The 26,102-nt window shown below is 38.0% G+C and overlaps 1 protein-coding gene across 3 annotated transcripts in view; it reads right to left on the reverse strand.

The window, feature by feature from the left end:
- Positions 1–2,408: 2,408 nt before the first annotated feature.
- Positions 2,409–26,102, reverse strand: part of ZNF451 (zinc finger protein 451) — a 1,506,235-nt gene continuing 1,482,541 nt past the window's right edge. For 2 of the 3 annotated variants that reach the window (XM_044063345.1, XM_044063343.1), the window contains 3 exons: positions 22,953–23,039; positions 5,211–5,330; positions 2,409–4,970 (listed from right to left, as the gene is read on the reverse strand). In XM_044063345.1, coding sequence (XP_043919280.1) covers positions 4,912–4,970; positions 5,211–5,330; positions 22,953–23,039 — 266 coding nt within the window. In that variant the 3' untranslated portion in view covers positions 2,409–4,911. The remainder of the gene's footprint in view (positions 4,971–5,210; positions 5,331–22,952; positions 23,040–26,102) is intronic. The other variant, XM_044063344.1, reaches the window with a different exon arrangement.

Here is a 26,102-nt window from a genome sequence, read left to right on the forward strand (position 1 = left end):
CATATTTCATAAGTTTTAACCTGTAATTATACTAAGACTATTAAAAGCTTCATAAAACATAGCATTCTGAGAGGAATTGTTTTTAAGCATGGATAAAATATTTTGAAAAAGAAGATTGTTGTTGTGTCTTTCGGCTTTTCCCGGTTAGGGGTCGCCACAGTGGAACTCTAGTCCGCTAATGATTGGCAGTAAATTTTTATGTGCCGAGTTGCCGGCCCTGACGCACAACCTTCAATGAAGGTACACCCATTCACGCACGTCTCCACACAGAGAGGCGCTTTCGCTGAGAATCTAACAGGACAACGTCTTACTGTCAGGCAACAACGCTACCGCAGCACCAGAAGATTGTATTTTTTAAAAAAAATGTATTCCTCCAGGGGGCAATGGACTTCTTTTCCTTTTTGATCTTACATGACACCCTTCATAGAAACCAGCTTTGAGAGGGCGTATCCATCCTGATTTCAAACCTACATTAGTCCATACCTTGCATTTTATTTGATTTATAAGCCCTTTTTGCTAAAGCAGTGACAACTGATGATTTATTTGACTGGTTCTTTATAGCCCACTTCAGTAGTGGGAGACATCTTACAAGGCTTTCCCTTAGAAAGAAGAGGGTATCTTCAGGCTCCAACTCTCTTGTCTTTTCTGCCAACTCCTGTGACTTAGGGTTATGTACTTCTACCCCCTAAGGTTTACAATGCGGGCCCTTTGTACTTTCATTGGTATCAATCTACAAATCAAACAAATGATGCATGGTGTTGAGTAATACACGTCTTTACAGTTTTCAGATGTCACAGCTACAAGGCACATGTGGCCAAAACTGCATTCTCAGCTACTGGGTCAAAAACACCTCTCAAGAGCAGAATTCTCATGATATAAACCTTGTAAGTGTTAGTGAGAAAGGAAATGCACTGCTACCCAATGCACTGGATAAGTATGTGATAAAGTGAAAATGTCAATAAAAAAAAAATGATCTACGATTTGTGAAATAACAGGCAAAATGGAGAACAGAAAATGTGTTAACACAAACATCTTCAATCGTACAGATGAATAGAAAAGTCATGAAAAAGAAAAGTTAGACAAAAAAAGGTGGAAAGCACATCTGTTCCTCACAAGTAGACCACTGGGTATGATTCTGATGAGGAGATCATGCCAAAACACGTCTCCAACCTAGAAAAGGAAGACAAAAACTGATATGGTCAAAACTTTGTCTTCTGAATGGTTATCCAACCTTCTACAAACATTTTTGTATCTCTTCAGAATAAAACAGATAAAAAAAAAAGATCTGATAAAATTAAGTTAAACTATATGGGAGCAAGTAAAACATGTTTATAGCAGATTAATCTATTCCTTCATATGCTTTATATTTGAATATTATGGTTAAAAAGGCCCACTTTAAGTAAAAAAGATAATTCACTCAATGATACCTTCATATGAAAAATGTATGGATTTCTTACTTTACTAAATTATTTAATATTTGGTTTATGAAAATATTTAATAGGTATATAAATTAAGAAAGTTAGCCTCCTACTACTCTAGTAGTCCTAAAAACTGCAATGCTAAAAATAAAGTGTGGGGGGGGGGGGTGATTAACTACACATTTTATGGTATTGTTCCTAAATAAGTAATCTACGGAAAGATTATAAACAAATTACAGTTGTTTAGTCTTGTAGCATATGATCTTTTTTGACAGAAAAACATTTTGGGCAAGCTAAATTTTCAGCTAGAGAAAAACAGAACTATTTTGAATGCTAGTGCATACACTTGTAAAACATATTTACCACAAACACTCAGTGGTTAAATCAAAAAGAAGTTTCCATCTAATTAATTTATACTTTGATTCAAAAATACCTGATGGCTTACAGGAGACAGTTTTTGATGAGAATCTGCTTGGAAATGTCTTCTGCAAACAGTGTGTTAAACTGTATTAACACTGTGGTTCTGAAATTAGCTAAAATAGATGCCTGCAAGCTACTTTATTACCATACTGTATATTTTGTGTCTAAATTGTCCATTTGATATTTTCTTTCAAGGATGACACTGGTGATTTAAATGATACACACATTTTGCTGTAACTGCCTTAGGTGTTATGTACTCTTTCAACACACTTTTGTATTATCTGTACCATCTGTTATACATTTGTGAAGCTACTTTTAAAGATGTATAAATGCATGTGCATATGTTAATCAATGTTTACTTAAAACCAAATATTTTTTACAAAAACAAAGATTCAATGGACAGTGCTTGTACATCATAAGAGAGAAAGAGAAAAAGCAAATCTGCCTGTAGCCCATGAACAGTATCTTTACTATGCAAGTATGAGAAAAACACTAGTGAAAGAGACAAAGGACAGGGTCATTCTACAATCAGACTTAAAAAAACACACACAAGATATTTTATTTATTTAGTTAATTTATTTATTTGTCATTTGGATTGGGTAACTGACCTAGGAACCAAGTTTACATACAACCCAGGCCAATGGCAAACAGACAAACAGTTATCACTACAAAAGCTAGACACACTACATATTTTCAAACAAGTCCTACAAAAACGAACAATTCTGAACTTTAGCAAGGGCATTAAAATATTAACATAACACACTGCCGCTTGTAACTTCACAGATGCATTCAAAATGAAAGCAGATTCCAAATCACAAGCATTGTCTGTAGGAAAGAAAAATCATATTCTGGGGGTAATGAGTAATCTAAAAATAAGCTGTAGTATTCACTCAACGAGCAGAATTATGTCTAACTAGAGGAATTAAGTCAAGGAATAAAATATAGCATCATAGATCTATAAGAAAAAATGATTCTCTCTGATCAGAATGAGGTGCTCTAACCACATCCAGATAGAAGAAGGAATAAACAGAGAACCTAAACATACCATTCAACAGGGACACTGAACTCCTAACAAACTAAGAAGGATCCCTTGAATCTTACAAAACTTTTGAACAACATGTCAAAACAAATGGCATGGAATATAGCACTGATGATAAAGTGAAGTCAAAGAGTCATCACAGTGGGACAGGCCAAGGCTACTACCAAAAAGGACAAAGTCGGCTTAAACTGGTAGTAGATGGAGACATGGTCCCCCAGTAAAGCCAAAGGCAAAACATAATACGAATTCAACATCTGCATGGGGCAAATCAAGGAGGAATAGTTTTACAGTCCCCCACCACAAGATTACATATCTGAAGAGGGTCAGGTCAGAGTTCTTATGCAGTAAAAAGAAATGTGAAGCACAAAACATCTATCTGAGAAGCATCAGATAGCTGGAACACTTTAATAAGTAACAGTGGAATTTAAAATGATAAAAATGTAAAAATCAAATTGTTGTTAGTTACACAGTAATGCGACAAGGCATTTGCTCCCTTCAATTGTATGCCTGGGCCAATGCTAAGAAAAATACTAATAATTATTGGGGTTCTCATGACTGAAAAGCTGCGTCATCTAAATTACTGTGGCTACCTCTGTAGATCAGGTTCGTGACAGAGGAGGTTGTGATGTGTTGTTAGTACCCTCCCCCTAAAGTTTATATCCACAGATGTGAATGAATGGCACTGATAACCTCAAAGAAAACTGTAAATTCAGAAAAATAACTGCGCATGGTGAAAGCCTGACAGACTTGGAATTCCAGAGGAATAACATAAAACCTCAGTAAGAGAGAAACAATTACAAAGAAAATGACTGGCATCCAGTGGTTTAACTACATCATGTGTCGTCTTATATATACTTCATGTTAGACAGATTTCCTTTTCAGTGACGCTGGGAAATCCTGAATGAGGGATAAATATGACAGGTGTTTGTGATACAACACTTGCCATCACTAACAAACCATAAACTACCCTTGATAGAGCTAAGGGACCTGTGTTCCTGCACTGAAAAAACATTGGTTGGTTTCAGTCTTAGCAGATGTTCTGGAAGTGCATGTGGGACCATCCAGGCATAAAGGACTGTTTCACAGTATGTCCACAATGACTTAATAGTGACAGGATCAGAAAGGAGATTCCAGGGCCTGACACCAGATCCTGTATTTCAGGAGAGACGCTAGCTGATCTTCAGATGCACAACACAAGTGACGTTGCCCTACAGCTGTAAATGTTGGGAAAATTAGAAAAGTGGTGGTCTGGGTATAGATCAGCACAAACAACTCAGGTGGTGCGGTTAAAAAAAACAGCAGAAGAAAAAAAAAAACTACATGAAAAACATGTAATCTAGTAGGGACTTAAAACTGGACTTCTGGGAGACTGACATGGCAAGATTTTGACTGTGAATTGTCACAGAAAGTAAATACGAAAGGTAGCCCTCGAAAATCTGTGTATTATGAGGTGCAGCATGCACTCTCTCAGTACTTTCTTACTGAAGAGTAACAACTACTGCTATGACATAAATACATACATATGCCCACGATAAACAGGTTGGTAGGTGGTCAGTAACCAAAGCACTTATCTCTTTTATTAACTATGCCCTGAAATGAGCCGTCACACATGCCATATAATTATTTACACTATTGTTGTGTGCATAAAGTAGTTTATGCTATGTCATTTACCTTTAAAGTTAACATTGTGTTATAAACAATGAAAGTGCTAGCAGACAAACAATTCTGAAGTGCATGGCTCACAAATGAGTACCTCTAGGAAATCTGCAACCCGTCTCTGCATAGCTCTTAACATTTTTTCTTTTCTTACGCAACAGAAATTTGGCAGAAACATTATCCCAAGGGCAAAAGCATTCTGCACGTCAGATAGGTATCTTTGGTTAAAAAAAAAAAAAAAATACAAAAAAGTCCAGAAAAAGAATATGGACTCCAGTTCTGTAAACCTGCGAGTTCAGCAAAACTCCAACTTTTCCTACAGCCTGAAAAACTGGCACTTGTTTTACTAGCATTTCAACAAGTTATTTCTTGATGTATTCAGCAGCCCACTTTCATCTCCTTAAGGCTTCGCATGATGGTTTCTTGCAATTCTACATCTAAAGTAAAAGGCAGAGTCAAGTAAATATATGCGGAGATACTTAATGCCCCAGTTAATACATTACAAATATAACAACACAAGGGATTTATTTAGTGGTAAAAATATACAACCGTTGTGTGATGAGGAGGTAAAGCTATAATTCTAAATGTTAATAAAAAGCACACTTCTCACATATAAAAAATGAAATCCTACCGCCAATCCTTATAAATTAAGCCTGAGTAAATATATAATAAAGCACCTTCTTTTTCTTCTTCAGTTTTCTGCTGAGTTTCTTTCGTACTTTGTTCTGGTGATAATACACCTTCATTATCTGTAACATTCTGAGGTGATAAACCACAAGCTTCAGTTTCAGTGATATCTGTAAAACATTCAGTCAACGATTATAAGGTAGCACATATCCTTTACTGAAATACAATTCTAAAATGAAAAGCATGCTATCAAACATATTAGTGTAGAGAGATTTCAAGCCAATCCACTATGCAAGTAGTACTCTGCTGAACAAACACTTGCAAAGACTCATCTTGAAGAAATGTGCTTTGAGTTCACTGACACTGTTTTTATACCGCACAGTCACCATTTTGAAGTGGGTCTATATCACTTAATCAAAGACCAAATTTAGCAAATCTCTATTTGTCGAATCCAGTTAAGCAAACGCTAAATTCAACGAAGGATCTTTTCAGCAAATTTTTGCCCTGGGAAAGAAACTAGATTGCCATCATTGGGAAGTCGCCCTTTTCCCCACTGTAGTGTAATCTCTGAGTTGGTACATTTAGTTAGGGAGGTGTGTGGGGCAAACCCCCCCCCCCCCACTTTGCTGGGTTTAAGTTTTGTAGTTTTTGTGATGGTCAGTAGGTGGCCTAGTAGTTTCTTTCCCAGGGAAAAAAATTGCTGAAGAGATCCTTCGCTGAATTTAGCTTTCAATTAAGTGGGTTCAACAAACAGCGGTTCGCTAAACTGGGTCTTCGATTAAATGATATACACCTTTTTGAAGCATGTACCATGTAAGTTAGACCTATTATCCAAACCATAAAACCTCAGAGTAACCTATGTTTGTGTTGTGTGTGTATATTGGTTAACTTGGCCAGTTCCCTCTCCGAGTCCTTAGTTACTACTAAAAAAATATAGGTCACTTCTACTAGACAAGCAGTGGCACTAGGCACACCCCGTCGCCACATAACCACAATGCACCCAAACCTTGATAAACTTACAAGTCTTGCTTTTTCTGCCCAAAACAGCACATTCAAACAACAGCTCAGCAAAAGAACGCCATCCAATCCACTCTCAAGCAAATCTGGTGGTAACAGCCATTGACAGTTGGACACACTGCTTTTTTGGTATTTCATACTTATCAGTGATACGAATGTCAAGATGATCCTCCCTGGCCAAGTGAGAATTAGAAGTTATATGGCCTGGATCAGTTCACTGCAGTCACTTAGTCCAGAAGCTAAACTGGACTTTGAAATTCACTGTGTACAATGCACACCTATTATCAGTCTGTGATACTTCACTGACATGTTCGTGGACATACTGGAGTCACTGGGAAGGGGTGGTACAAAAAAAAATCCCGACCAGTCTGAAACGGTATGCCAGTTTATCTCAAAAGTGAAGCCTGGATTGGTGAATGGTGCAGTGTGTGGACTGCTGTCACTGCCCACTAACCTTCTTATAAAAATAAAATGTTTCCTTGCTTTTTAAAACAGTCCATCATATACCTGCACTTCTTTCTGCAGGTGTTCTCACTGGAGACATCTCTGTGACAGACTGTGTATGCATAATCATATAATTGCACTTCCTTCTGCAGGAATTCTCACTGGAGACATCTCTGTGGCAGACTGTGTATGGATACATACAGTACACAGTATTTGTGCTGGAGCTGGTTTTATGCCATTGACACTGTGGCAGTAAGACAACACAAGACTTAATTTACTTATCTAGATTGCTTTAGTGAGATGATTCCAGCAGTGCTTGCTTCTGTGGTTCATTTCCCAGCTGGACTGCCTTCTATGTACAGCCTTCAAGTCCTCCCTGTGTGTGCACAGCATTTTGCCTCTGTTTTCTCCCCACATCTCAAAGGCTTGCAGATAGATGAAATGATGATTCTCTATACTTCTTACAGGTGAACATGCAGTGTGTGTGTGTGTGTGTGTGTGTGTGTGTGTGTGTGTGTGTGTGTGTGTGTGTGTGTGTGTGTGTGTGTGTGTGTGTGCGCGCGCGCGCGCACGTATGTGCTTGTGCATGCTCAGATCTGTACTTGTGCCCTGGAATGGACTGGCATCTTATCCAAGACTGCTTCTCGCCTTACGTATGTTTTCTAGAAGAGGCTCCTGCACACCCCCTGTGACCCTGAATAGGATACATCAGTTATAAGATAATTAATGAACAGAATAAATCATTCCCTTGGTGTGAACTCTCAAATTCTTCTTCTTTTGGCTTTTCCCAGTTAGGGGTCGGCACAGTGGATCATCTGTCCGCTCATGATTGGCAGTGGAGTTTTATGGTGTTGAGCTGCCAGCCTGGTGCCCAACCTTCCACAGAAGGCACACACACGCACACACTCACACCTAGGGTCAATTTAGAGTGTCCAATCCACCATGCTGTCTTTGGGATGTGGGAGGAAACCGGAGCACCCGGAGGAAACCCACACGACCACAGGGTGGACATGCAAACTCAGCACAGAAGGCACCCGAGCCAAGGATCGAACCAGAGAACCTCTTGCTGTGAGGCAGTAACGCTAACCGCTGCACTACTGTGGCCGCCTAAGGTCTGAACTCTATAATACCTTTCCAAAATAACTACAGATAAAGTTATTTTTTTAAGGTACTAGCTTCTGGAACTTGTTGAGATGCTAGTGATGGTGAGAACTTGAACTGTGTTTTTTGTTTGGCTACATGGATTTTTTTTACTATGGGAATTGTTGTTTAACTACTGCTAAAACAGATCACATTTATCAAATCAAAGTGCCCTATTGCAGGCTACCTTTAGAAGCCATGAGTATAAATTACCCAAACAATTGCTGCCTTGACCCTTTTTCTTACCTGATCGAGTTTGCTTATAATTCTTATCACCAGACCATTTCTGGTATACCTCCCTGCATCTCAAGACACTCATTACCCCTCCCCCCAAAAAATAAACAAACACACAGTGCAAATTGTACTGTAAAATTACCTTTGCCCCTCCTGCTCTGCTGAGGAAAGCATTCTAGGTAGTATATCAAGACTTGGTCTCAGAGGGTGCGCATGAGAGTTAATGCATGTTAACAGTATCAGTGCAAAAGTGGATACTATTCTATAGTGTGTTTTGAAAATCCAGGTTGGTAATTCATTACCTTTTCCCAAAGGACAATGTACATATCTTGCAAAGTTGCATGGAGCTAAAGAAGCATTCTAAACAAATGCAGACTAAAGCATTAGACCTTTGGTGAAGCTGTACATCATTCATGTCAGATGTGTGTCTGTGTGTGTGTGTGTGTGTGTGTGTCTGTGTGTGTGCGTCTACCAGCAGAGTGCACTGATTTCACTGGACCATTAGCAGGCACAGCCCAGGTGAGTACAATTACTTCATATAAAACTAATCAATCTGATATCCAAAAATGTACAAATATTACAATATCCACTTTTGAAAATAGAAAAAAGCGCAAATATTACAATACACATTTAAACAAATAAAAGTACCAATGTTACAATACATATTTGTAGAATATGGGTGAACCTCGCATGCAAAACTATAAAGTATACGAACTACAGTACTTGGTTGGGGGGGGTGAATGGACAAGGGAAGAGAAGTTTAGTGTGTGACCAGCTAGAGAGGGAGCAAGTTATTAGTGGCAATAGGGAAATGAGCTATTGGAGTGTTAAGTATGTGTCCTTGAAGGCATCTGAATTGTGGTCGAGTAAGGAGGTATTCTTTGAGTTGGTGTTGGAATTTGGATTAGAATTGGAAATCTTTCACTGTGATAGAAATGGGATCCCATAGTTTAGAAACAAGAGTGGAGAATATAGAGTCTGTACAGTAAAATTTTGTTTTTGGAGCCTGAAGGGCTGGCTTAGTTTGCAAGAGATTTCTGAAGGTGCATGAGAAGACCTTACTGGTGAGTTTATCTTTGAGTGGAGATGACGTTTCAAGTGACAGAGGTGTATTTAATAGCCAACCCAGTAGAAGACTTGCTTTCTGTTAGAACAGAAGCCATTTGGCTTTTGAGAGATTCAGCAGTGATGTTCATGGGAAGGAGAGTTAGGAGATGAAGCAGCAGATTTTACTGGAGATGGTTTGTGAGGTGAAAGTATTTTTCTTGGAAGCTACAGCTATTATAGCTAATCCATATTCTAGTTGAGATAGGAGTATTCCTTTGTCTATTGTGGCTCTAACTCAGTTTGACAAATACATAGAGAGTTTACACCTGGGTATGGAAGTTAAAGGACTGGTTGAGTCATATTCCTAGGTATATGAATGAGGTAGTACTTTCCACTGTGGAGTTAAGTTATTATTACTACTGGGAAGTTGCATGCTTTGGTTATTTGTCGATGGGCACCAAATAGCACAGATTCAGTTTTTGAAGGAATGAATAGTAAATTGCATTGGATTAGATGCTGATTAAAGGTTTTGCAAGTTGTCCGACAGCTGGGCTTGTATTAGAGCATTAGACTTAATAGATGAAAATGATCATAGCGACTGCATATAGGATTCACTGGTACATGTGGATGGTCATATGGCAGTTTAGCGATAAATATAAATAAGATTAAGGGAGCTGGGGTACTGCTCTTGTTTAGAAATGAAGGAGCCTACTTTCACTTTACTGCCTGTTGATGAGGAAGTCTCTAAACCATGGTTTGGCATCAACGCTATCTGCTTGCTGAATAGCAGTGTATGAGCTGTTAGGTCAAGAGCTTTTGTGTGGTCTGCGACGACTACTTCTTGTGAGATTTCCTTTGTCCATATTAGTTAAGACTTCAAACAATTAGAGAATACAGGGCAGTCATGGTGCTCTGCCATGACCAGAATCCAAGTTGCTTTCTGAAGAGAAGATGTTACTCTTTTTTTTTTTTTTTTTTAAAGAAACAACTTTATTAAACCATCATTTATGACACAGGCAATCATACATTTATAATAATGAAAACAAACCACACTGACACAATCCTAGTTGCAAGCATTTTACATCACAAATCATACTGACATACTCCCAGTTGCAAATATTATACATCAATTATAATCAACCCAATTGTTTTCAAACATTACGTAGCTCATTTAAGTTCTGCCTTTTAAATCTCATTCCTCCCCTGTACGTATTGCTCCCACAACTCCCATTTTTCCCCTATGTAGTTTGCTCCTACCTTTTTCTAAATATTTCAAGTCTAGTTGTTTTATCTCTTTTACTATATTCATTACTTCTAGTATAGTTGTTTTAGATCTTGATTTCCATTTTCTAGTAACTGTTTTTTTTGGCAGCCGTCATAATTAGACAAAGCAAGGCCTAACCATGTCTAGGCAATTCCAATTCTGTAGAGTAGCTCAAAAAAATCATCTCCCTCGTCAAACTAATCTGGCCACCCAGCATCTCCGACAGTGCATCCTGCATGGAATCCTGAAAGCCAGCCAACTCACCACACTCCCAGAAAATATGTTCCCAATTATTTCTTTCTTCCCCATCACACCTCTAACATTTGCTGTTTACCTGAGAATTTTTTTTTCTGGAATAAGGGTATACTTGGGGTACAAAAATATCTATATAAACATTTCCAAGCAAAAATCCTAAATCTTCTAGATTTTGTTGCATATTTTGGAGACAAACATATATCCTCCCATTGTTTCTTTGTGAATTGTTTATCCAGTCTCTCTTCCCAATCTTTCTAACCGTCTCTGATTGATTCTTACAGTTATCATGCAATATTTTATATGCTCTACTAATTATTTCTTTTTTAATGACAGCTTCTGTTCTAGATTCCACTACAAACTCTACCAGTGCTGTTTTTTTCATTTAGGACCCTCTATTTCTTTCTCTTTGCCTATACTCCAATATCAATCCTTGACAGGGAAGGCAGTCTCTATTCTGCAATTAAAATAAAATAATTCTTGATGTCTTCCCATTCTATCATCTTTTCCCCTCTAGCTATTTGCTCCCAGTACCTTGGTTCTCTTGCCAGTTTTCTCCAATTAATTCCAACCCTCTCTTATCTACTGTCTACATCCCTAATTGCAGTCATCCCTATCGACAGAACCTCCTTTCTCCATTCCCATGTTGGCTTAGTTCTTAGGATACTTTCTGCTACTTTACAGATATAATAGTCTGTATGATTATTGTTATTCTCCTTAAAGGCCTGCATCCAAAATCCTAGTCTCTTCTTGTTTCTTGAGCTTCCCCCTTTCATCATCCCTTTCCATTTTGAATTATAGCTTTCTGCTTGTGCTACCTATAGCAGCCTTAACTGTGTAGCACTGAAATTCCCCTTCTAATCGGGTAATTCCAATCCACCCTGTTCTACTGGAAGAATCAGCTTATCCCAACTGACTCTTGCCGTCTTCTCATGAGGAGATGTTACTGCTGTATGTATGAAGCGACTTGGTTATAGATAATTTTTTCTTGGATTTTTCCTAGTGTGGGAAGTACAGAAAATGGCTGATAGTGTGTTGTATTTTCTAGCTTCTTTCGGTTGGGAATTAGTGTGATTAATGTTATATATCCTATGACAGGCATATTTTCAGCCAGACAGTGGTTGCATGTGTGGGCAAGTAGAATGTCGAGGAAGCCTTTGAAGAGATGAAAGAGCCAGAAGTCCATGTTATCTGAACTGGGGGGGGGGGGGGGTTGGGATCTATATTTGGTTAGGTGGTCTAAGTCTTTAGTTATTATTTTTTGAAGATGAATAACAGGATGCAATTGAGAGGGGGGCTTGCAGGATGCCATGTTAGAGAAAACAACTGAATTTGTTTAAGAAGCCAGTGCATGTGAATTTGGATTTTGGACTCTGTAAGGTGTTAGTGGGGTGATGCTCTGTTGTGATTGCCGTCCTGTAATTGGGTTGAAATCCCAGAACTTATTTTGAATCCTGCTGATCAGTTAATCTCACTAACAGGAAACCAAAAATGAGGTTACTAGATTTCTGAATGGGCTACTGCAGTTCAACTACATGAGCATCTGATGGGCAGTTACAATCTTTGTTGCCACACAGTCACAAAGTGCCTCACTGTGTACAACAAAAAAGATCAGGTTTGAGCTACTATACAGCCTTCTTACTTAAACCATAGCATCCTAAGTTAGCAGAGTGCCTGATTTGTCCTGCAACCAGTGTAATCTGCACAGTATCTGTTGTTCGCTGCCATGTCTGCATCGCACAAGTACTGGAACAGCAGTGGTGCAAGAAAGATGCAAATTGTAATGCTCCTTCTCAACTGCATTGCTCATACCATCTTTGTCACTGTTCATTTGGTAAACTAAGCATTGCTATGACAAACTATTTTATCAAAGAGACTATTTTCCATCCCTTCTGGATTATTAATAACTTAATTTTCCAGAACAGGACCAAAAGTAGTATACTGCAGCAAATCACACTTGCTAGCTGGACGGTGTGTTTCTACACTGAGACTTTTTCACTGAATCTAACCACCTGGCGTGCTTCTTCATGATGCAAGATATGTGCTGAACTAATGTTTGGATTTGCCTAGTGACGTTCTCCCCACAGCCTGACATGCTTCAAGAAGGAAACCTAACTGTATCACAAACGGGCAATGTTGTTGTTTCCTTTTCACTGTTCCGCTATCATTAACTGCTTTAGCACCAGCTTGCTTGTTACTATATTGTTGTAACTCATCTTCCTTAGTCTCCTCAACAATTACGTAGCTCCAAAGGCCATCTTGCAAAATGCTCTCTTTAGATCAAACTTCGTCCTAATTTCCATTCCAGCTATCCCCACGAGGTATCCCACAGGGTTCAGTCTTTTTTTGAAACAAGTTCATTTATTCAACAAATTAATGATTTGCAACAAAAGTTCACATGCATTAATAACAATGAAAAACAATTATAAATTAACACATTACATTCTGTTACTGTGTGCACACACACACACATACACACATATATATATATATATATACATACATACATGCACTGTATTTATGTGTGTGTGTGTGTGTGTGTGTATATATATATATATATATATATATATATATATATATATATATATACAGCTCCTAGTTAAATGATCGAAGTTCAGAACTTCGAATTTCATATGGCCGAAACAATATGATCGAAGTTCTACAACTTTGAACATTTAAACAGAGATCTCCATACAGCACGGAATGGGAATAGTCCCTTTTCCTCGCTGTAGTGCGATCTCGGAGTTGATATATTTTAGTAGTGGAGGGTGTGGGGGGGCCCCCCTGCATATATCTGTTTTAAGTTGTTTTTGTTTTTTTTGAATGTTCGACATTACAAAACTTCGATCATATGGTCTCGACCATATGAGTTTGATGTTTTGTACTGCCGATCATTCAACTTAGACCCATATATACATATATCGGGTACATATAATATACATGCAGTTTCCTTCATAACTATGTTCTTTGCTCTTATGTATTAGAACATACACGATTACTTTACAATTCCTACCAGCCAACTTATTTTAGTCATTTACTTGAGCATTAATTTGTATATATTGGCCTCAAACACATCATTTATTGTTGTGAAAATTACTTTCGCCATCTTTTAAAGTTCACATTGATATTTCTTTGATTTCCTTTACAATCTATTGCACAATTTACAATGTATTTAATCCTCAGTTTCAAATTTCAAGTAACTGTTTTTTTTAGCTGCAAGTAATACTAAACTTAATAAGGCCTAAGTGCACAATTCTAAACCAATACACTAACTTAACAGCATCATCTCTTTGCTTATTAATACGTGCCCCCAACAATTGTATCCTTAAATTCGAACTCTCCACATTCCCAAAAAATTTTTTGCCAGTTTCTTTTTTTCATTCCCTTCACATCTCCAACATCTGCTCTTGATTGTAGAAAAATCCTCTGAAGTTTACTTGTAGTATAAAAGTACCAGTATAAATAATTCCATTCAAATATCCCCAATCTTCTGAACTTTATAGAAAATCTAGAAGACCTTTAGATTTCCACTCATTGTTCCTTTGTAATTTGTCATTCTAATCTTCCCTCCCAGTCTTTTCTGATGTCCTATGATTCTTACAATTATGTAACATTTTATAATTATCCCTATCTTAACAGCATCTTCTGTTCTTGGTTCCACTAAAAAATGCTGAGAGTGTAGGTCTTTTGTTCAGTACTCATCTGGGTATATTCTGCCACCGGTCCCTGGTACAGAAGGTAACCGCTGAACTGTAGATCAAACAACAACTTAGCTCCTTCCCACTATCAGTTTTCCCTTCCAACTTGCTTGCTTCCTGTAACAGTTCCTTTGTTAGTTTCTTCCAGTTATTTCTGTCCTCTCTTGCCTATTTTCTGCACTCATAGTTGCACACATTCATATCGCCAAAAATCTGGTAACCATTTAAAATGTCAGGACCCACTAGAGTAAGAAGAGAAATATGGAGACTGAATGGCTGAAAAAACAGACTTACATATACAAGGTCCTAGATGCCATTTTTCAGAATATTCACTTTTCTCCATGGTATAGTGATCGCAGAGTCGGTATATATAAATTCAGGGATGTGGGGAAGTGGGGACTTGCTTTCCCTGCAAAAAAAAAAGTTTAAAGGAGAAGAGTGTTTCTTCAAGTTTGTTGTTCTCCAGTGATTTCGTTTTTTTCCCCCGGCTTATCGGCACTTGTTATTTCAAGGTTGACATTTCAACAGGGAGCCAAAAATCTCCTTTCTTCACCCGTCACCGGTTTAGTATTTACACTGTTTGACAATTTATAAATATAACTCCAGCAAATTATTTCTATTCTCCCTAAAGTCTCGCCTCCAATATCCTAACTTCTTTGTATCCCTTGTCCTTCCATCTTGTGCCATCATCTCTTGCATCTATAATTTATGTGGCACAAGCAGAAGAATATACAAGTCTCAGTGGAGTAGGTTTAAAGTACCTATTCCAGTAAGGTAGTCCCCTAAACTCTCTTCTTCAATAGGATCAATTAGTTTATCACAACTTACTCTTGCCCTTTCCCCCCCCCCAAAATAAATTCCTTCAACTCTTTACTAATTATTGTCCATCACTATTCCTCTGGTTGATAAAAGTATACCTGGCCTACTTACAGGCCCAAAGGAACAAACGTTTTCACTGCATGCATCCTGTTCATGATCATGTCCATTAATTTCCAATATTTTTTGCTTGGGCTCTTCCAACATATCTTTAGCTGCCACAGCAAAATTCTGTTTAATTCATACACCTAAATATTTTATATTTTCATGTCCAGATAAGTACTGTTGAACTAGTTCATGTGTACGCAAATAGATTACTGCTATAACCTGTATTTTGCCTTCATTTATTTTACAGCCTCAATAAATCGGAATCTCTGTTAAAATATCCCACAGCACCCGATCATATTCATGATTGTCATGAATGAGTCTCATTGTGTTAGAATCTGTATTTCTGTACTGTGTCGGTATTTGAGCTTCTTGTCTAGTCCTGTATCATCTGCAATGTCTTACATTTCACAATGCCTTGAATTACCTGTTGGAGCTTTTCTCCCTGGGTCTCCGCTGAAAACGGGCTCCTAGCCCAGTCAAACATTACCCGGTTAACAAATGCAATAAATAAAAAATATATAAATTTGTGACTTACAAAATATCATCATCTGAAAATAGATCTAGTTTTTCTCGACTCCCACACCAGTCATATCCCCGAATGTGTGAATACTTTATCTTTTTAGCTAAAGGCTCCAAGTACATAACATATAGGAGAGGGGGAAAGGGGACATTCCTACCTGGTCCTGTTTAAACTCAAGTTATCAGAAAAAAATATCCCTGCCTTTACTTTTTCCTCTGAGCATGCCTATATTCTCCTTATTAACTGCTGAAAATGGAAATTTTAACACGGCCCTTCATATGAATTCCCAACAAACCCTATTCAGTGCTTTTTCTGCATCCACGTTAATGTTTTTTTTTCATTCAGAGTCTCTGTGAATCATCCATCGTCTTATTAGTGTTATCAAATGTTTGTCTCCCTCCCAAAAAACACATTAATCCATATCTTTCAGATTTGGTAATATTTTCTGCATTCACTTAGCTACTATAGACAAACACTTTGAGATGCCAAAGTGATATTGTTTTATACAATGCAGGTACTGCAGAGTACTTGAACTCCTTCAGCAATACGAACAACCACTGCTTCTTCCACAGTGTAGGTATCCCCACTTCTACAGGGATTTGATATGTTTCTGCAGATTTTACTGCTGCTTGCTTATACATCACAGCTTTTATTTCTCCTTTATCTATCCTGATTATGAAGTGCTAAGCTTCCATTTCACCAAGCTTTGGAATGTCTAAAGTTTCCAAAAACGCTTCCAGTTGTGACTCTCTTCCTGTTCCCTGCTCTATAAAGATTGTCATAATATTGCTGAAGTATCTCCTTTATCTGTCTGTGATTCTTCGTTAATCTTCTTGTCACAAGGTCCCTGAGTTTTGTCACAGATCTTTTTACTTTCTGTTCCCTAATTCTTCATGCTTCATGTAAAGATCCTGTGGCATCTATCGAAAATCATCAAGTGTGATTGCAACTTTGTTTGATGTAAAATATCCCACAGCACCTACTGAAAAGAGTAGGCGAAGTTCCCTAATGTCCTGGTCAGATTTACCTAGTAGTGCAAGTACCATCTTGGGTCTCCTCTGAAAAGATGCCACTAATATTGATAAACGTTAAAATGCTGTAGAGGAAGGAGAGACTTAAAGATCAAGAGGAGCAACAGTTCAGAGTGATGACTAAATAAATGTCTGGCAAATATACTAAAATGTAGAAAAAATAAACATTTGTTACCAAACAATGTTTAACAAATGTTTATTTTTTTCTACATTTTAGTATATTTGATCTTTAAGTCTCTCCTTCCTCTTCAACACTTTAACGTTTATCAATACTAGTGGCATCTTTTCAGAGGAGACCCAAGGTGCTGTGGGATATTTTACATCAAACCAAGTTGCAATCACTTTTGATGATTTTTGGTAGATGCCACAGGATCTTTACATCAAAGGTGCAATAACTTACGATTATGATGTGCCTCATGGCTTCCAGTTAAATAATGACGTGATCTCACTGTACTCACACCAGTTAAAGTATAAACCTTTACAATGTTCTTCAGCTAGCCTCAATAATACAACTTCAGCCTTTAACCTATAATTTCAGATAAAAAAATAGTGATGTCTCCTTATTCCTCTAGCTACATAAGTCATGTTCCTATTCTGTCTGAACTTTCTCAATTTATGGTCCTAAACATTATGTATGCAATGCTTGGGTCTGAAAAAAGCCTAAGCTGCAGCTAAAAAGGGTCAGGGCAGCTGTACATCTTATCTACACAGTTAAACTGAAAACACAATAAATAAATAAATGCATCGACACCCAATACAAAAATGCTGAGGCCACAAATTAATTCTACAATAAACCAAAAATATATCTATAAGACAAATTCACTTGCTCCTGTTTCTTGGAATTTGCTACTTCTAACCAACTTGCTGTCTCCTGATTGCTTGCAAGTCACCAAGACAGCCATAAGCTATGTTATTATTCATCTATTGCTGCTTTGTTTCATTTCTACCACTGAGCGTTGTACTAGCTCAATCTCCTGTACAGTGTGCAATATAAAAGCAAAGTATGATTTCCTTTTTCTCTACCACCTCTCATTACAGTGAGACTGACAGTCTCTGTGTGTTTAATTTCTTAACTTGTGTATGTCTGTATTAATGTGGTCGCGCCAGTAATTAGCAATATTCTGCACATCCAAGTTCCTTTACTGATGTAAAACATTAGCCACATTCATCTGATATGCATTTCTGTACACTACTTTGAGCCATTTTGCAGTATTAGTTTCCTTAACTGTTCTTTTCCCAAACCGTAAATACCACTGTTAGTTCCTACAACTACTTATCACTAGTTTAACAGTCCTGTAAATGTTTTGCCACTATAACTGTTGTAACAGTTTGCAAATATCTGTCTTGTACATCTTTTATTTTACATCTTAAAAAATTTTGACACACTGTTTCACATGCAACTCAAGACGGACTGAAATAGGTATTTTTAAGGCCAGCCTGCTGTGATGATAGGAGGTACTGCCAGCTATGCCAGGAGAAGTAGGGCAGTGGATGTGCAACCAGCAAGGCTGTCTGGAATTTTGTAAAGAATTGTATGTTATTTGAATATCAAACTGCTTTGTACAGACACTTGTGTTGAAAATGTAATTGTAAAGTTGCTTGTGTTAAAAATGTATCAAAAGTGTGCCTGCTGGAAAGAAAATAAATGTACATGCATTAATGTAACTATTTAAATGTATATATTGTAACACAAGATACTGGAACAGAAGAGGTTAAGTTCAGTCCCAGCTAACTTTGCAAAATAGTTGCAATTAAATTAGGCCATAAAGACTATATCCTACAGTTTTGACTGCAGCCAGAGATAAAAATGTCTGTGAGAAGCCTGACTTATTAGCTCTGCAGGAGGAGCAGAAGTGTTAAAATTGCTTTATGACTTCCCAAGAACTGCAGCAGATCTGAGTTAGCTCTGTGTGTGTATGGTAACATACAGGTGCTAAAATCCTGGAAGCTTCTAATGTTGGTGATAGTGTGGGAAACAGAGTCAGATGACCAGATGTGATGCCATTCTGTAAGTTATCCCATAAATAATATTTAGATATTACTGAGAAGTCTCTCAGTCAGACTGGACAGTCTGTTTCTTGGAACCTGCCATGACAAAGAATGACATAGAATTATTTACAAAATTCCAGATAGCTGTGCTGGCTGGCTGTACTTCATAGCTCTAGTAAGTGAACCAGGGAATAACATCTATTTAGATTAGTCAGGAAAATATAGTGAGATTATGATGTGTGTGACTCTATTCATCTGTATTATTTTAATATTTCCTGTAGTTGAAACTCTGGTGTTTACTGTAAACAGACATTTCGTATTTTCATGTTCTTTTATTATTTATTATTAAATATATTTAAACTTTTTATTGTGGCTGGTCCTTTTAGAAGATATTTAAGCTTTGAGAATATTTACATATATTTATTTGGTGATAACTTTGGCCACTCCTAAAAGTCTGGCTGTTTGGTCAACATTATCATTTGTTTTAATATTAATTTCACTCAGTATAATCGGATACCCTTTTAAGAGCCTTACAGTAACTGACTGGTGGCAGTAAAACTATCTTATAGGTTGGGCAGAAGGTGGCATAGCTAATAAATCTGTGCCAGCCCTTCAGAGGTGTGTGTGTGTGTGTCACAGCTACTAGGAGCACTGGCTTCACAGAGAGGGTTGCTGGAGAACTTGGCTTGGACACTCGGCTGATGACTTAACTCAACAGCTGTGCCAGTGGGAAGCCTTACTGGGGGACCTGGGTAAAGACAAAGAGAGAAACCCAGACACTGGGCTGTGTGTTCTTAAGTGAAACTGTGCTTGATGCAGAGAGGTCTGCATCTGGAAACATTGAGTGTATCCATTTGTATTCCAAGTGAACGTCCCCCTCTCTAGTGTCTGTGGTGAGGACTCAGACTCCTTGACTACTGGCCCAGAGTGGGGACCTTACACCCACTATCCTAGTTAACAAATAAAATAAAAATACTTGTAACACCTGGAGAAAAATGATTACACTCCAACACCAAGAGAAGACAATTCTGTTAAGTACCTTTCTTTAGTAAAAATGTGCTTAAAGTTTTTTTAAGCACCTTTCACCACAGTTACATTCTAGTCTTATGCTAGAGCATAAACAGCAGACACCACAGAACAGTATTAACAGACTAAAGGACCTTTAAAAGCTGTAATACACTTTTAGCTGTAGCACTTTTTAAGTGAGTGTGTGGTAGCACAAAATATATTACAACCCTTAAAGCTATTACAGAAATAAGGACACACTTTGCATTTTGGCAGCTGTCTCCTAGTCAGCACAAAGTGTGTCACAGCTTTGAAAACTTAAAAACATTTTGCATTCCTACATTTTCCTTTCTTTTTATCTTGTAGCACTATGCAACAGCTAAAGCTCCACATACTACACAGAATCATTTGGCAGCACCAAGTATATTTCTGCTTGTGACACTGCCAGCACAGCTACCTGGAATTATGTAAATAATTCTATGTCATTTGTGAATATTGCTATGATTTATACAGAACTGTATGTTAAGTACTGAGTTTCAAGTACTGAGCTTCAAGAATGCAACCACAACATACCCTGCTGGAACATAGAATATTAACTTACAAAACTTCAAGAAAACAAGTCGAAATTAAATGCTTTACGATGTGCTATAAAAGTTAGTTTCAATGCAGCAAGAAGACAGGATATCTAGAGCTGGAAGGCTTCAAATGTAAAAGGGTTTTATAGCTTTATGACTTCCTAGCAGCTACATAGTTCTCAGCACATCTGAGAGATATGTATTTCTCACACAGGGATGTTAAAATTCTGTTAGTTTTTGGTTTAGCCTGGGAACTAAAGTCGGGTGACAAAAATCCCGAACACTGCACTAAACATACACCACACACACACGATCACCCAAAACAAGGCCCCCTGCACCCCCACGCCCCCCTACATAAATATTCTAACTCCAAGGTCGCACTACACAGACAAACACACGGAAACACCACTACACACCTACATTCCCCTCATGCACACACATCACAGTCAACACACACTTACACACACTAAAGCCCCTAACCAACACACTTAAACATATATACTTACCTGACCTTCCACCTATCCATTCACAAACTGCAACACCATAAGTGCTACTTCAACATCTCTGAACTTCGGGATTTTGAAATTCGTGTTTCTGGTCTTTCGGTATTTAGAGGTTTCAGCTCTATGGTCTTGAGGTTATGAAATTCGATATTTCAAAATTTCGAGATTATGTAGTGAACCCCAAACAAACTAACAAAGCAGTAATATTTGATACTGATTTAAGAACTCCCTGAGAGAGAGACTTTGTAGTTTTGTATTTGTCTTTGGATCTGACAACATCCACTCATCATCATCAACATCTGCACTTGTCTTGTTAATAGTAACTAGGATACAGTCATTTCTTTTAGATATAGTTAGGAACATAGTAAAGATTAGTTTAAATATTTTCCGTATTTATTTGACACTGTCCTGCAATGTTGTTTTAAAATATTTCCTGTGATTCTGAACTTTGAAGTAACTATGTTGGATTTACGGAGTATTGTCTTGTTCTTTTATTATTTATTATTAAATATATTTAACCCCGTTTGTGGCTGATATTTGTAAGACATATTTAATCTCTTAGAGTACTTGAAAATGTAGTTGGTGACACTGTACAGATCACACTCCAAAATAATCTTGCAAGTCTTGGTCAAAACTACCATTTGGATAATGGCAACATTACACAGTAGGATTGGTCACCCTTTGTTGAGGGCCCAAAGTAGCTGATAAAGAGTTAGCTGGTGGCAGCTAGAACTGCCTTACAGTCTGGGAAGGAGGGGGCATAGCTAGTAAACCTGTGCCAGCTTTCCCCATGAGTGTCTTTGTGTTTGTATATAAATCAAATCTTAAAGTGTGTGTGAGTGCGTGTGTGTGTGTGTGTGAGCTACTTGGGCAGGAACACGAAGAACTGGTTGGACAAATAGGGTGCTGGAAATCTTAGCTTGGCCACTCGACTAAGATCTCAATCCTATAGCTGTGCCAGTGGGGAGTGTTATTCGGGATCTAGAGAGAGAGAGAAAACAGTTTCAGACTGACTGTGATCTTTGTGTGCTCTGAAGGGAAATTGTACTTTACTGTGTGCACTTGTCACCCTCCCATTGTGTACGTCCCTCACTGCTGCCAGTGGTGAGGATTGAGGCTCCTTGATTACCTGGCCAGTGTAGGGGCATCACACTGCTTTCAAACATGTAAAACACTTTATATTCCTACACTTTTTCTCTCTATATAGCTCTCCAAAAGTGGTAGCACATGGAGCAGGTAAAAAAAAAATCAGAACAAAAACATTACGTTTAGGACTCTGATCATAGCAAGGCAGCTACGTGTTACTGAAATGAGTACCAAGATTCACCTCTCTAGCTTTGCTTCCCTGTTAGGTAAACTTTCTGGCATCCATTTCTTGAAGATAGCTTTAGTTATGACCACAAAATCTGATCATAATTCTCTGTGTCAGACTGCAACATGCTTACTTCAAATGTTTTTTAATGTAGATTTGTCATTCAATATTTTAATGTATGTAATATTTGTTAAGTTACGTTTTTGTCAAATTTATTTTTAAAATGCTTTTATGAGTAACAAAAGTAAAAACAATCTACTGGTCTTTTAGGGTGTGAAAAAATATGAGGAAACCTTCTTTAGTTAACTGAGAATAACCGATCAAAGTTAAACCTTTTGCAGAGTTGTCTAGTATAGCACACTGCAAGTTTTAGAGAAAAACCGGAAAAATAAAACAGTATTGGAAGTAAATAATCTACTAAGCAGTAGCAGCTATGCAAAATACAGATCAAGTTATAAGTTTGTATACAGAAGAATTACTGCTTAACTGGTTAACAGTAAAGTGGTACATGGGTTAGAGATGGTCTTGAACCCCAAAACCTTCATCTATGCATTATTGGACCATGAGCATGCCACTTTTGCATGTTTTGGCTTGCCTTTTTTCCCTCCAACTCTCTCTTTCGCACTCTTAATTTCACCCTTCGCTTTATGTATGTATGAAATGCAATGAGGTACAGATCAAAGCAGGTGAGCAAAAAATTAGTTACGAAGTTTTCTACATTGTAGAAAACAGTAATATGCAATCTCAAAAAAACAAACAAACATGAAAGCATGAAAATTAGACACGGTTATTAAGATAAATATTTATTCCTCGAAATAATGTGATTAGTATGAATACCTTCAGTTTCTTCTTCTATATTCTGGTCATACTGTATTACACTCTGCTCACAGATCAGTACATAATCATCATCATCATCATCACCATCTGTATTGCAAAATCCAAAGAAAGGTTGACAGGTCAAATATTAATCACATCCAGATTCCTGCTGCCTCCAGATCATACATTTGTAAGTAACAACAACAAGACTATGTAGATTCATTCATCTAGAGTTAAAAACTTTGTTCTAGAGTTGAAATTCTAGAATGCTGTATACCTCACCTTCACGTTCTGTGAATTCCATCTTATACACCACCCAATAATAGTTTTGAAAAAGTACTGTTGCGCAACTTCCAGTTACCTGTAACAGCAGAGGTTTGTAGAAGCAGTGCCCTGCTACCCACAGTCTGGCAGTCCGTCAAAGCTCAGAATTCCTCCTCTACTGCCTGTCTACGACAGTGAAGGACCAGTCACCTGGCAGGTCCAGGAAAGCCCTTCACACTCACAGAAAGGTGCCTTTCAGTATTCTAGGGTCCAACAGGAATAGCAGATGGAAACAAGCTTGTGAACACCTATTCTCCTAAACCAAATGTCATGCATATGCACACGTAAACACATACACAAAAGAAAGAAGTTTGCTGAACCAAAACACAACAACTACAACAACCAACTATATTCACTTAACAAAAGATGGATGGTGGAAGGCTATTGCAGTAAGGTGGTGTGTTCTATGAACCCCCTACAGTTACAGGTAAGTGCAACTTAACCAACTGTACTATGTGCAAAAAACACTGCCTTACTGGTATATGGAGAGATTCACAGAACTAATCCAGCTTAAGAGGAGGGAAAATAAATGTTCTGGAGCCCCTGGAAAATGACCCCCGTGAAGCCTGTTTTGGGTATAGAAAAAAGCATCCACTTTGTAGTGCTTCCTGAAGGTATGGAAGGAGGACCACGTTATTGCCTCTAGAACATTTGTAAGTCCACTCCTTTCCAGTATGCTACTGAAGAGAAAAAGGCCCTAGTGGAACATGGTTTTACCTAGCCTGGATTTGTCTTGCCATGGTGGTTTAACACAAAAAAATACCAGAGGACAACCAACATGCAATGGATTGCTTAGAGACAGGTTGACCTCTTTTGCCCCAGAAAAGGAAATAAAGATCCTTTTAGCCTTCCTAAAGGGCTTTATTATGTCAAGGTACAACCTCAGCTGGCTATGCACATCCAAGGTATGAAGTATTCTCTATCCCTTATTCTTAAGTTCTGGAAAGAACACAGGGAGGTTAATACACTGAATGACAATGACTTCTAAAAACACTTTCGGCATGAAAAAAGGATTAGTGCATAATACAACCCTATCCCTGTGGGAAATCAGGTAAGGTTGTCCCACCATTAGAGCTTACAGGTTAGGAACCCATGTGTCAGAGCAATAAGAAAACAATTTTTCACATTAAAAACATGAGATCAAAGTTAGCTGCCAGTTTAAAAGGTGGTGAGGTCAATATTTCAAGAACATAACTTAAGCCCCATGGAAAAGAAATTTGCTTGTATGGGGTTTTCATATGCAATACTCCATCAATGAACTGTTTTACCAAAAGAGAAGAAGAAAGAGGAGGAGGATCCACTGGCAGGCAAGCAAAGATGGACACTGAATACACCTTAATGGATGCATGCAATAATCCATCCTGAAGTAGGTCACACAAATATTTCAAGGCCACTTAGAAAACTTCATCCATTTGTAAACATAAGATTGCCTATTGGGCAGGTTTACTGGCCTCATTTAACACCTGCTGCAAATCCTCATTAAAAAAGTCCCTAAAAAGGAATCAATCCAGGCTAGCAACTGAAGCTTCTCGAAATCAGGGTGTACCAGTTGCCACTGAAACTGTGTGAGCAGATCCAGCGTGTGAACAAGTCTATGGTAATTGTCCTTGGCTATCATTAACAGTGAGAACCAAGACTGCCTGGGCCAACAGGAGGTCATCACAATGATCTTTGGTATTTTTCAATGAACTTTCAGAAGTACCTTGTGAATCAATGGAAAGGTTGGAAACACATACAGGAACATTCCCGTTTTATGGAATAGGAATGTATATGCCTTCTATGTATTGCTGCAAGTATGTCTGGAACAAAATTTCTATAGCTGTCATAGGATCATAGAAGATTACTAGGCTATCGACCCAGAGGTAATTTCAAGCCTACCCATTTCATCCCAATGTAATACAATAGAAATGTTAGTTAATACCAAAGAATGCATTTAGTAATGGCTATCCATATCCAGGAGGGTTGAGGGTGCTATTCCTGTTAAGAATTGACAGTGCCCCATTTACTCATCTAGGTTCCTCCTGAATAGTGTCATAGAGGTGCTCTGTTTCACATGAATACGCAGCCTATTCCGAAGATGCGGCAGTCACTGGGAGATAAATCTGTCCCTCCAGCATATCTTATTTAAGTCACAAGACATATTTAGGTCCCTGGAATGGGTAAGCCCTAGTCTTGTTTGATTTTACGAAATGCAGCAAGTTCATTAGGTTTGGGTCTGAGATTGCTCTATAAGCCAGATATAAGTCTCTCCTAAGAAGTCTATATGATACAGAGAATAGTGACATGGACATAGCTGGTCTGTGTAAGGCATGCGCTTGAGTCCATTGATCTTCTCTGTTAAAAACTCTGAGGTCTCACCAAAATTGTTGCAGGTGCTTTGTACAGTACATGCTGAACGGGGCATTATACTCAATTATGGGACAGATTAGTGCCGAGTATAGAGGGATTATAACCGCTTTTGCACTCGAGGCGATGCCTTTATTAATCAAGTGTGCTACATAGAAAGCCTTCCTTACTACAGTAGACACATGGTGGTCGAAATTAAGGTCGCAGTCAACTTGTGATCCCAGGTCCCTTACCACTTCATGGGTACTTAGGGTATTATTGATTTGATAGTGTGAGGGGACATTGTGCTGAAGGGAATGATGATGCATTTCTTTGTATTCAGTTTGAGACTGTAACGAAGACACCAGTCACTGGTTTGTGTAAGACCCTCCTGGAGTATATTGACATAATTTGGGGATACAACAATTGCACCTATTTTGAAGCAGTCTGCAAACCTGGTCAGCTAGAACCCCTTAGCTTTGACCTGTTTAAGTATCCCTCCTGGGTTAAAATTTGGGGATA

Source organism: Protopterus annectens, chromosome 2.part1, assembly GCF_019279795.1.
Source record: "Protopterus annectens isolate FY-2018-M chromosome 2.part1, PAN1.0, whole genome shotgun sequence".
Classification (NCBI taxonomy): domain Eukaryota; kingdom Metazoa; phylum Chordata; order Ceratodontiformes; family Protopteridae; genus Protopterus; species Protopterus annectens.